Here is a 12,811-nt window from a genome sequence, read left to right as displayed (position 1 = left end):
TTTGCAAAGAATTTGGTACAGAAGCTAGGTCCCCTGGCCCTTGAGATAGTACTTCTGTGCCTGGGTTTGTTGCTGTTTTGGATGGTGATCACCAGAAACTGGCACTGCACAGATGAAATCCCACCACTGGTGGGATTACTTCCTTCTGGCACATACAGCCGCATGCAGAAGTGCCCCAGAAGGACATGGCAGCATGTGCATGGCTACACGCAAGACCTTGCTGGTTGGTGCTTCTGCTGTCATGAACGGGGGTTCCCTTTAGGGAAGGAAGCACTGTGCCAGGGTAGCAGATGGGCAGGAGCAGCAGCAGCTGGGACACCATGGGTGATGATCATGTGGGCTTCTGTCTGCAGCAATACCAAAATGGCCATTTGGTTTTATCATGTCTGTGCTCAGGGTTGCTCCTAAGCCAGCTGCTTCCAGAGGCAAGGTGCAGAAAGGGGGCAGGCAGCACTGATTGCAGTAGGCACTGGGCTCTGCCCAGCATCCAACATCAATGGGGGAAGCAGCAGGTTCCTCAGGGGCTGGAGGTCTGGGTAATATTTCCATCTCTGTCTGGAGCACTGAGAGCAGCCATGCTTAGCCCTTGCTGTTCCCTCCCATCTGTCCAGGCTGAGCTCTTCTCTGCTGAGGAGAAGCCTTACCTCTACACACCCTGTCCCGTTCCTGCTTAGGAGAGGTGGTAGCTCTAGGGACTGCCGTTCACAAAGTGAGTTGGTCTGGTGGAGTGGGCAGGTCTGAAGTTGTGCGTGCTGTCCAAGAGCCCTGCTGATAAAACAACAGTACAGGTGGCCTTGAAGAAGCCCTGAGCTGGCAGCCCCTGGGAAACCATTCAGGATTAACATCAAGGGTGAACAACTCCGTCTTTGACAGAGGATGATCTCCCTGCCATGACAGGAGCTAAGGACACACTGAAGAATTATGAAGGACAGGGTCTGCATAAGGTGGTTTGTGCTTGGACTGAGCCACCTCCTTACTTGTACCATGATTCCACCTTACACCAAAAGTTTGAACATGCCAGGAAAACAGCTGACAAGTGAGGAAAACTGCTGGCAACCCTGTGGACATGGTAGAAGAGAGTGCTGCTTCAGAAGCTCTCCTACTTTGGCTCAAAAGGTGTGGATGGGAAGGAGTCCAGGCTCAGCACATCTGCATCTCCTGAGTGCTGCAATGCTTTGTGTTCCTGTGGTTTGGAGAACAACTTGATGCATTACTGAGATGCTGTTAATGTGTGTATCTTTATTTCATGCTTGTTACTTGCAGAGCCACAGTATAACACAGATCTGACTTTCTGGAGGGGGCCAGAGGAGAAACAGCGATCTAACTCAAGCTGATGCTGATCTAGCTTGCCTGATATTTTAATGCAGGATGCACAGTCGAAATGATGAGTACAGTTCTGGCAATGTTATATTCCTTTCTACTGATAAGTAGTGCGAAAGGTGACCTGTGATTAGAAGGGGAGGGAAAATATCCACTGGATTTGTTCCCTTGAATTTTCTGCTTTGTTTTGAGGAGAGAAGCCTTGACGGGGCTTAATCTGTGTTCCATATAGGGAGGGGCTTCTCTCTTCATGCTAGCTTCTTATTTTAAGAACATGGATCTTAACACTTTGTGATGGTTTCATGAACTGGAAGGGAGATTGTGATGTCCCAGATGTGACCCAGAAAGAGACCTGATAAACTGTGACTGAAAAAGCATGTGTGGAACGCTGGGTTTGGGTGTTTTGCTTGGGCTCTGTTCCTACCTGCAGTTACCTCAAAGGAAGAAATGCTTCAGAGCTCAAAAGCAAAACAAAAATTAACAGAAATGTTTCTTTTGCCTTACTCCCCCAGACTGAGCCCTCTGAACTCCTAATTCATGTTCTTCTCCATTGAGAGGACCTCTACAATTAAAACAAACCCTAGAAGAAAGCAACGTACCCTTGTTAATGGGGAGCATGTTATGGCTGTCCCTTTCAGGACATTGGAAAAATAGATCTCCTGTGTTTGAAACTTGGTGTTCCTATATTCCCCTGGCAATGGGGCTCAGCCTGATGCCTGCAGCTAGGAACTGTGCCCCAGCTTTTCCTGTGAAGCTGAATTATCGATGGCTGTTGGCTTTCTAAGGAGTGTACAACTTTGAAAGGAGTCTCTTTGTTCCTTGGTCCAGTGCCTGATAGTAGAAATGGTGCCTCAGATTATGTTCTTGGTAACTAGCCTGGCTCCACCTGAAAAGTAGGGTGTTTCCATACCCTTGCGTCTTCCAGTTGAAAGTTGTTCTTGAACTTGGATGCCAGGCACCTTACTGTCCTCTGAGAGCTTTCCTGGTTTTAATCTGTGGGAGTTGATAACTTGATCCAAGAGTTTTAGAAGAACTGGCTGAGGAGTTACCAAGTGCTCTGGTGTATATTCTGATTGTGTTTTGGAACATTGATAAGGACTAACAGGCCTTAAAAGAGCTGCTGTTTCATTGCTTTTCAGAAAATGAACACAAGTTGACCCCAGAAGTGTAGCCTGGACAGTCTGGCATTGATGGTGGGTAAAGATACTTACACGGGGAAATAGGAGCCCACCATTTCATGAATGAAGCAGAAGAAACAGTAGAAATTTAATTTGATCTTCTAGTCAAATCATAAACGCTAAGCCTGTTTTGTCAGTTCTTCAATAGTGCATTTTGACTCAAAATTTACCTACAATACCTGAATATTGAGTCCTGAAATAAAACTAATGTTATTCTTCATGATAACGTAGGACTTGGTAAATGGGTTAGGAGCCAGTTAATATGTGAATTTTACATGGTGGGTCTTCATCCAGCTGCACTGTTTATAGTTGATTTTTCAGGGGCATGTTCTTGCACTCATATGCCATCTCTAACTCATGTGCCCTGCCACCTTGTGGGGTGGTGGCTGAGGCTGGAGCAGGTGTCGTTCCAAACTGCTTGAAGCAGGTGCTAAGGTGGTATCATGTGCACAATGTTCACTTCCACATTCAGGGTTGTGTTTTGGGATGGGGAAGCTGTAGGCAGTGCCTGCAGGATGGGTTTCAGTAGCTGCAATGAGGAGCATGAGAGCCTATGTGACCACTGACTAGTTGGCTGGAGGTGAGAAGGTGAACATAAACACAGGATGTATAAAGAAACAGTAGGAGAGAAAAATTACTGTTCTTCTATTTAGAAACTTAATGAAGTGCTGGAGCCATCTATCCTCTACACGTGCAGCTCCCAGCACAGTGGATGCCTTGAGCTGCTTTTTCAGTAACACAAATCAAAAATAAGCACAGGACTGGGTTTTACCATCCCCATTGTATGAAAGTTGAAAAACCTGGAGAAACTTAAGAGCTACAGGAGTAATTCCAGTGTGGAGAAACTTCCTTACAGGGGCAAACTCCAGGAGCTCAATGCATGTTCTCTGACGAAGTTACTTGATCTTACTATGAATGTTTTATCAACTTCTCATTAGCAGGGGACTGCTTATTTTATTAAGCCGTCAAAGGGAGAACAAAATCTAGTGGCTGGATGCAAAAGCAGAAAAGCCCAAGCTAGCCATGGGGTGGATGTTTTATGAATCAGCATAATTAATCTTTAAACAACATACCCAGAGAAGGCCTGAACCTGAGACTGGGCATCTGCTGAGAGATCCTCTCCATGTTGGCAGGTGTCGTGGACTCAGTCTGGCTTATGGGATGCAGGGAGGCTAGGGCGAGTGGAGGGAGCGATGCCTCTGACCTGCCCAATTTGAGTGCTGCGGGCTGGGGGCTTGCCTCAGCCCATGTGCAGTGCACGCACCACCTGCAGAAATCAGCCGGTGGGTATGCAGCAGCCGGGGTGCGTCCTGCGCTGTGCTGCACAGACGCTGTCTCCGCGTACCGGGGAGATGATTTATGCGCCCAGCTCGGGAAGGAGGACTCGCTCCCGCAATAAACACGCGGGTGTTGGTCCCCGCGTTGCGTAACTCAGCGCCTCGGCCTGCGGGGCGCAGCCCCCGGGGGGGGGCGGGTGCGTGCAGCCCGGCTCCCCGCGCCCCGCGGAGCCCGCAGCCGGGGGCCCGGCGGTGCCGCGGTGCGGGCCGCGGAGGCGGGGCGCGGGCGGGGCGCGCATGCGGGCGGCGCCAGGCAGCGCGGCCGGCCGCGGAGCCACTCGCCCCCGCAGCACCGCGCCGCCAGGGACAGCTCCGCCGGCCCCAGGTAACGCGCTTCCCCCGCGCCCGCGCTCCGCTCCGCGCCGCCTCGCCCCCCACCCCCCCCCCCCCACCCCGCGGCGGCGGCGTGGGCGTGGGGGGCTCGGCGGCTCACGCCGTCCCCCCCGGTGGTTGCTTGCTTGCTTGCAGCTCCGAGGCTGTGACGGCGCCGTCCCCACCGCGGAGCAGGCAGCGGCGGCCGAGCTCTGCCCGCCGGGCTCTCGGCGCTTTCGGCTGAGGAGGGAGCGCGTCTCCCGGCAACTTCCCGGCAACTTCCCGGCGCTCGCAAGGCTCCGCGATGGAAGGCAAAGGTGGGTCGGGGGGCGGCGGCGGGAGGACCGCAGTGGCCGGCCGGGAGCGCGGGCCGGGGCCGGGAGCGCGGCCCGGGGCCGGGAGCAGCCGTGCCCTGCCGCGCCGAGCCGGGCCGAGCCGTGCCGCTGTGGTGGGGACATTGCAGCACCGGGGGGAGCCGGCGCGGCGCGGCGCGGCTCGGGGGGGCGCTCCCCTTCCCGCTCCGGCGGGTGGGAGTCAGTCAGCTGCGTAGCGGAGTGTGGAGAAGGGTGGGTTTGGTGTGGGCTTTTTCTCCAATTTATTTTCCTTTAGGGTGAGCCAGATGTTAGTTGGTGATTTGTTTTCTTAATGCTAAGGATTTGCATAATAAATACGAGGTCTGTCCCGTGGTTTTTTTAGTCAGTCAGCGATGGGGAGCTTTTTAAGAGATGAAAAGCATTTTGTAATTACAATGCTTTTTTAAAAAAAAATATCTTTTTTCTTCTGAAATAAGAATAGGGCTATAGAGCTCTGCCCTCATTACGTTGCATATTTAATACATCAGAACATCCTGATAAATTGAGAGAAATGCAATGAGTATCGTGCTATTGAACTATCCACCCTAGAAAGAGGAAATCATTAAATATTGCCTGCCTAGCTTGTGTGTTTGCATACAGAGACATATATCTCATCCAAATATATCCCTTCATGCTGGGCATATATATTTTGTTTCCATACATGGCTATGTAGTCCTGCATGTTTATTTACCTGTCTACCTCTACAATCGCATCAGACATCACACATTCAACTGGTACATGAACTCAGAATCTGTACATGCTAATTGCCAATGAAATATTGATGGTAAGTCAGTCCATGCAGAGGAAAGGTTAGTTGCCATTCCCACCTAACCCTAGCTGCCAGCTTTCCTGAATAACACAAATCTGGTATCTGTTTAATTGATAGAGATCAAGGCAGTGGGAGAATATGGACCTATATTAATTCAAGGAAAATGATGGTAGACTTGTATAACACAATACTACGTACCTTTCAGGGAGCCAAGCAAGCTATATTTAAACCTCAGGTTTATTTTTGTAACAATCTTGTCAATCAGGGCTATAGTTCTCCTGTGTGGGAATACCTGATTATATGCTGATTAAGGAAGGAAGCTATTTCAATCATATGGAGGCAGTATGTTCCATGAAGTACAGTTTCTTGTGGGCAGTGATCAATAGAATTACCAGGGCTTAAGGACAGGTAAGTACCTTTTTATAAAAAAGTGTATCTGCAGAAGCTTGACTTAGATTAAAAGCTCACAGCAGTCGTGTTAGCCTTGATACGTATCTTTTTTTTTTTTTTTTTGCTATCCACAGTGTTTTCACAGTTAACCTGAGATGGGACGCCTTTACCTCTTTGAATGTCCTACTGGTACCTGTCTCGATGCGAAACAAATAGGCTGTGACTTTAGTGTAACACGTTATGTGCTTTGTCATGCACTACACAAGCAGGCAGAAGGCTCTCCATGGAACTTCCGATGAAGCTCATGTAGCTGGAGGAGTTTTATGGGGGCAGAAAAGTAATATCTGCAATAAAATAAAAGAAAAAGGAGCCAGCTAGCTGGTGGTGAAAGCAGCACCTGGGAGAGGGTCACCTGATTCCTATCTTGTTCAAACAGGCAGCGGCTGCTACGATGCAGTCGCTGCCTGAGTTGGCAATGAGCAGCTGAGCAAGGCAGCCTTTCAGGCCACTGGTACTTGTGCTTTTTAGTTGCAAGATGGGCTCCACAGCAGTCCATGTTGGCAGGCTCTTGGCTTTGTTGGCAGGCTTCTTGGCTTTGGAAGGGTTATCAGGGGATGAGGCAACCCCAAGAATCACTATGTTATCTTTGGCAAAAAATTCTCAGCAGTTTGCTCTGACTAGAGATTTTCCTTGGTGGGGTAGAAGTGGGGAACAAATAATGTCTGGGTTTCATCTATCTTTAGAGAAAAAACAGCTGTTTAGAGCAAACCAGCAGAAAGCAAGGTACTAGAATGGGACAGGTCCAAGGTAGAGATGACCTTAAAGGGAATACATAAGCAACTTTGGCATCTCAGTGGGAAAAGGAGAAGAGAGATGGAGTCTGCTCACGGCAGGGATCTAGTTGTGTTGGCACTGAAGGAATTCTTGAAACTCGCTTAATGTTGGAGTAGCATGAGAAGGCCTGCGGTGCACAGATCTAACAGACTAATTCTGTGTACATGTACAGTGAGGCACAGTGCAGGATGTCTCTCCAAAGGGAAGGTACGAGCCAGCCCAAACCCTTCACGTTTTCAGCTTTTGTGACTAATCCTAGATGGACTTGCAGCTGCATTGCCTTACTAGGGACTTGTTTATGTTTCATTTTCATTACTAACCTAGCCTCTGCATTGCAAGTCCTATGTTGAGAGATTGCTGCTTGTATATGGTGTTTCTCTGAAGTCATCCCTTGGTTTTTAAATGCTTCCTCCTGCAGCCCTTCTCCCACCCCACCAGTCTTCCTTGGTGCAAATCTTAGAACATTTCAAACTCAGCATTATGCAGATACTGGGGAAGAGTGTGTGCTATATTAAGAACACGAAGTCTGTTAAAGAAAACCTACCCTTCTGGTCCCTGAATTCATCTGTCCTAGTGACCGCTGTGGATGTTTCTGCCTAGGATTTGCCATCCCAAGACAACTTGGTTGGCTGACTGTGATTGGTGCTGGTGCTCTGCAAAGCCTGCAGTCCTCTGAAAAAAAGACTAAAATCTCATCTCTGGTGCTGCTCAGAGCAGCCGTAACTGATTGCACTGGTTGGACTCATTCGTGAGAATGAGGGGAGAAGGACATATCCTATTTTTCATGCAGTGGGGTGCAGTGCTAAGGACTTTACTGTTGTTAGGACTGTTGCAGTAAGAGTGCAAGAAGGAGGTTCCTGGTGTGGGCTGAGGAGGAGGAGGTGGCGGTGGTGGTGCAGTCTGTGCCTCCTTCCAGCAGCCAAACCTGGCTAGATATGAACGTCTCTATCTCCTCCCAACTCCTAAAAGATACATAATTGTTGCGCTCCATGGATCTGCAAGGTTACCAACACATCTCGCTGGTCTAAAAGTAACATTTGGCCCCGTCTAACTTTCAGCACCTTCAGCGTACTCTGTTCTGCACGTTCACTGTCTTCAAATCTTTTCCAGCGGTGAGAAGCTCAAACATTGTAGCTGTTACCAAAGTTCATTAGACAATCGGGGAAGGGAGGGTATTGTGGGTGAGGACTCTGTTTTGCACCTGCTACCTGATCCCTGTTCTCCGAATCTCGCCACTACAGCAGTTCCTGTAGGCTGCAGCAGTAAGCGATACCACTCCAGGCATCCCAGGAGTTGGGCTTTGCCAAAGCTAACAATAGTTAATATGGAGGTTAAAGAATACTTGGTCATTTGCCAAATTCTTCAGTCACAGTCAGAAAGATGCTTAGCAGGGAAAGGAATGTCACAGAGTGATGTTCAGACTCAGAGGCTGGGAAAGAAATCAGTCAAGCTGCACTGTGTGGAATGTATCTCTGGGCTTCTGGATGGGAGTGGAGAGGGACTGCAGGCTAGCCTTGCTGCAGGGAGGGCTCCCTTCCTCCAAAGTTGCTATACCCTTTTCTGCAGCTCTGAAGACACAGGGAAATCCCTTTCTGGCAGTGAAAAACATGTTACTACTTTTACCTTAACTGAGGTGGGGGGTGGGGACTTGATGGGTCAATGTTGCATGGGGGGGCAGGGGCGTGCTGCCTGCTGGGCCCTTCTGTGAGGAGCCAGCCAGTTCTTGGTGCTCTCTGTTCTCCCTGAAGTCAGTGCCGGGCACTGGTGACCCTGGTGAGGTTTCACCGCTTCGGTGCGGGGCAGGCTGCTGACAGCACAGGATACATGCTGTTGGCTGGGAAATACAGCAGGACTTGCTCCTGCCAGCTGGTCTACTGGAACAGCAAAACTAAAGCACATTATTGGCTACCCCATTGAGATCATGAGGTGCTCTTGTCAATTCTCTGAGCCACGGTCCCTTCCTGTTGGATAGTTTTGTCGGGTTGGAGAGACATCCTCCTTGCAGTGGGTCTTCCCTCAGGAACACCATCCTTGTGCTCAGAGGGTGGGGTGGTAGGAGCTAGGAGGTGTGGCCTTATGACTCTTTTCTGCTGGAGAGTCCCAAAGTAGCAGGTCTTTGAGATGTCTGCAGAGGACACCTCTGCAGTGTGACTGTCCCAGGCAGATGCTGCCACAGTGGTGCTAACTGAGTCATGTCCAGTCACACATGCTGGGAGCGGGCTTTTTGTTTTTGCATGAAAGCCACAATGCTGTTTTTCATAGACTTGCAATGTTCAGGCTTTTAAGTGAGGTCCTATAAAAAAGTAGTAAGATCCAGTTTACCTTGGGCACAGAGATGCCCTTCCTGGGACTGGCAAACAGGTCTGAGGTCTTTGCATCCTGCTGTTTTGTGGATATGCGAATGGGCAGGGTGGTTAGATACATCCCTCCCCACCGGAGCTGCTCTGAAGCCTCCTTGGCCAGACCCAGTGTCATGGGCCAGCTTTCTCTGTGCAGCTCTGTGTGCGTGTCTGTAAAGGACAGATTCTTCACCTTGAAGAACTTGTGATCAAAACCCAATAAGATCGGATGAATGCTAGGATTGCAGACAGGCTTTGTGGACAAGGTGAGAGAGGGTGGCAAGTGAGAACATGCAGTTCTGGAAATTGCTGTGCACTGTTCCCACCTTCATGGCTTTCTTCAATGATCAAAGAAGAGATCTTGGTGATCCCAGCTGTAGTTCATGTACTGAAGCTGCTTGGGATCCTCATAACAAAACCTACCTCATCATGTATCTTCCTGACACAGGTATTTGTTAGAGGTGAGTCTGCAGCACATATTACCTACTTACAAACATTTGTGTGTTGAAGTAATGCAGATTGCTTTGGTAAGACTGTGCCACACAAGTCTTCGTGGTTACTTCTTTGTAATGGAAACCAAGTAGTGGCACAGTGTTATGAAACTGTTCCTTTCTTTGGGAACATTTGCGTCTCTGTCAAGATGCTCAGATGCCCCTGTGCCTCAGACTTGATCTCCACTGAAAGATGTGGGAGGGGACTGTAAGGCACTAAGCTAGCATTGCATGGATGCTTTTCTTTAATGTGTTTCAGAAAGCAAGAGAAATGCCCATTCCTCTTACATTAGAAATCACATTAAACACAACAAAAATATGTCTATGTTCTGGGAGGGCTCAAAGATGGCAAGAGCTCGGGTTGCTGGGTGGGACTAGCAAAATGAGCAATCCTTGGCTATGTGCTGCCGCCTAGAAGAGCAGACAATAGCCCGATACCTTTATTAACCATTGGTTGGGAGCTGCTGAAATACGGTGGGCAGGCATCTGCAACTTCTGCGTGAGAGGATGACCCAAGCCTGTCTGACACTGGAGGAATTAGACATGATACCCCAGAAATTATCTGTGCTCTAATGGGCCTCATAATGAGGAGGGAAAGCTGGCCACGCTTGTATTCCTTCATACCTGTAAACCCATCATATTATTAAAACAAAGGGGAAGGAGGACCCTAGTAATAGGCTTAAATGTTATAAAAATGGGAGAAGGACTTAGTCATCTGGCTATTATTAAAATACCTAAGAAGCAGACAAATTCCTCCACCCCACTTCCACAAGTTACGTGGGAGCTGTGGAAGTTGCATTTAGCCTGAATGAAATGCTGGAGTAATTTAAAATGATTTTTTTTAAGGCATCAAGTTATTCTTATGTACCATTTATATGTATAGGGGCTGGAAGCATAATCTGTGGATGCTTTGAGTAATGACCTGCATATAATAGTTTCATCCTTAGTTCATTTAGGGTCTAGAAATTAAAAAAAGGAACTTGATTTTTTTAAGCAGTTTTTTTCAAAAGCCTTAGCTTACCACAAGATTTTTCTTATCTGCTCTTATCTTTCCCTCTCTATCTACTCAACTATTCAAATCCTGTCTAAATTCCATTCATTTCTAATGTGCCATAAAAATTGATATGCAAAAGCTAGTTATTTAGGGAGAAATGCAGAAACTATTTTAGTCTGTGTCTTTTGACCTATAAAAGAGATAACATGATTAATTTTTACCTGCAAAGCTTGGTGTTTATTAGCATGGTAAAAGGCAATCTGACAGTGAAATATATTACTGATGGGCATAATAATTAATGCTTTCACTCAAAGTATAAAGATTTTAATGATGCTGTTGTGCTAAAATGGTTGAAGAAAGAGTTTACTATTTTCCTGTCAGTGATACAAGGAAGTTTCCTTTCTTACAGCTCTTATATCTCTGCTTTTTCTGAGTGTTCTTTATACTCAGTAAGAATACAAATTGTCACACTAATTCATTGAGTTTCTTCTCCTGGGTCCCAGGTTTGGATGAACCATATGATTTTATATTTATGCAGGCTAAACATTGAAAGCTACAGCTTTTTTCTTCAGATTGAATTAAACTATTTACGGTGTCGTCATGTTTCAGTAGAGATCTTGTGGCTTGAGATGATGGCTGTTTGCTCAATAGAGTGCGGAGGGAGCAATACTGCGGTGTGCCTTGAACCACGCGGCCGAGGGAGGACTGTGTATGCATCAGGATGTGTACTTTCAGAAGTAAGGCGTTTTACTTGCTATTTTTAATAGCATGTGCAAAGCGAGAAATCAGGAAAGTATGGAATAGCATTTCTAATTTGGAAAACTGTTTTTCTTGAGCTGTGAATCTTCCTCTTCTGTTTCATCCCTCTGTTGGGAGCTGATTTAGACTAGGTTTAGCTGCCATCAGCCTTCAATAGGTGAGGTTAATTTACAGAACGCAGCTGCTTGGAGGATTTAGGAAGAAAAGCCAGAAGTGCTGAATGTTTTATTGGCATAATGAGGGAAAGTTGCCTTGTGTCTCAGTCACTGAGAATGTATTATTTATGCAAAAACACTTCCCTTGAATTTAACGCTACCTCCAAAAGAGGCTGACAGGCTTCAGGAAGATTGAAGCATAACTGGTCACTAAATCTCTTGTGCTATGCTTATTCTAACATAAAGCGCTATCATTGATTTTTATTTTTTTTTTTATTTTTCTCTCCAAGTCCAGTAGCCAAGGCTTAGTAGGATGGACGTGCTAAAGTGTTGTGATAGTCCCTATTCAAGCAAATGTTGGACTAGAGACCTCAAGGTCTCTCCCAGCTGACGTTGGTTTCTGACATAAGTTACTGAGGAAATTGAAGTCTAAATCTGGTTCTGAATTCTGTATCTTGCCTCTTCCTCCTCCCATTCACATACTGGTCTGTACCCCCTTCTCATATCTGACTGTTCATCATTGCTTGGGCATTGAAGAGCTGGATCCAGATGTCATGGTTGGAATTTGGTTGTGATTCACTGGGGGTGTGGGGAGGAACTTACAGGTGGCTGTGCAGTTTGAAAGACCAAACTTGTATGAAATTCAGCAGCAGGATAAAATTCTGCCTTGAAGGACAGCTCTTGGAGCTTCATCCTCTACTGATGTGCAGTCCTGAATGTGTATTTTTTGGGAGAGCTTTAGCTGAGTATAAAACTTATCTGACCTTCAGTTAAGAATACCTTGCAGCAATGGCTCTAGAATGGTACGAAACAAACACAAACCAACAAAATATTCCAGATGTCCAGAATTATGCGATTTCATCAGGCAATATTTTGAGATTCAGCTTCATTTTCCGAAACTTTGTCTAGGAAAAGATGTACTGTATGAATTCATTTTTTGCTTGAGAATCCTTGCACATGCTGTGCCTGCTGCGATGCAAAAGTATCGATTTCACTGCCACTTTAGAATAACCCTGAATTCAGTCTTATAAATGCTAGTGGCTCCAACATACTGTAAGCAAGAGGGAAACTGCAGTAATGCCAACAAAATGAGGAAGAATGTAGAATCCAGCACCTTCTAGTATATGGAGGGAAAAAAACTTACTTGTACATAAAGGAAGACTTGGATTTCCTAATATGATAATAACAAGCCATTGCAGCATAACTGAGTTGACAGTCAAATGAGCTTTCTCAGCAAGACCTGCTTTCTGTAATATTTCCAGCATATTTGATCTCTTTGAAGGCTGAATCTGAGCTTTTGAGATATTTTCTATCCATAAATTCATGTTCTCTTTTAGTATTGACCAGTGCACCTGGTATTCTGAGATTGCCTGTTTACCAATGCCATACATTATCAAATAATTGCATTGACAAAGTCAGCTGTTAATTTTTAAACCTTTTATACCTATCAGTGTGTCCCACTGGAGAAATTACACACTGCAAACTGTTGCCATGTGAGAAGTGAGGGAGAAATCAGCAGAGAAGTTTAAAAATTACTGTCCTGAGTCTCCTCTTCCAGCCAAGATTGGAAATGAAGCCTG

The 12,811-nt window shown here is 46.7% G+C and overlaps 1 protein-coding gene across 1 annotated transcript in view; it reads left to right on the top strand.

Moving 5' to 3' along the window:
* Window positions 1-4,306: 4,306 nt before the first annotated feature.
* Window positions 4,307-12,811, top strand: part of FGF12 (fibroblast growth factor 12) — a 238,734-nt gene continuing 230,229 nt past the window's right edge. Inside the window, exon 1 of the mRNA XM_064457598.1 lies at window positions 4,307-4,464. Within this exon, the coding sequence (XP_064313668.1) occupies window positions 4,452-4,464 (13 nt within the window). The 5' untranslated portion in view covers window positions 4,307-4,451. The remainder of the gene's footprint in view (window positions 4,465-12,811) is intronic.

The sequence above is a fragment of the Phalacrocorax carbo genome, chromosome 7 (assembly GCF_963921805.1).
Source record: "Phalacrocorax carbo chromosome 7, bPhaCar2.1, whole genome shotgun sequence".
In the NCBI taxonomy this organism is placed as follows: Eukaryota; Metazoa; Chordata; class Aves; order Suliformes; family Phalacrocoracidae; genus Phalacrocorax; species Phalacrocorax carbo.
Note: the sequence above shows the minus strand (reverse complement) of the source record. Positions and strands in the feature narration are given on the sequence as shown.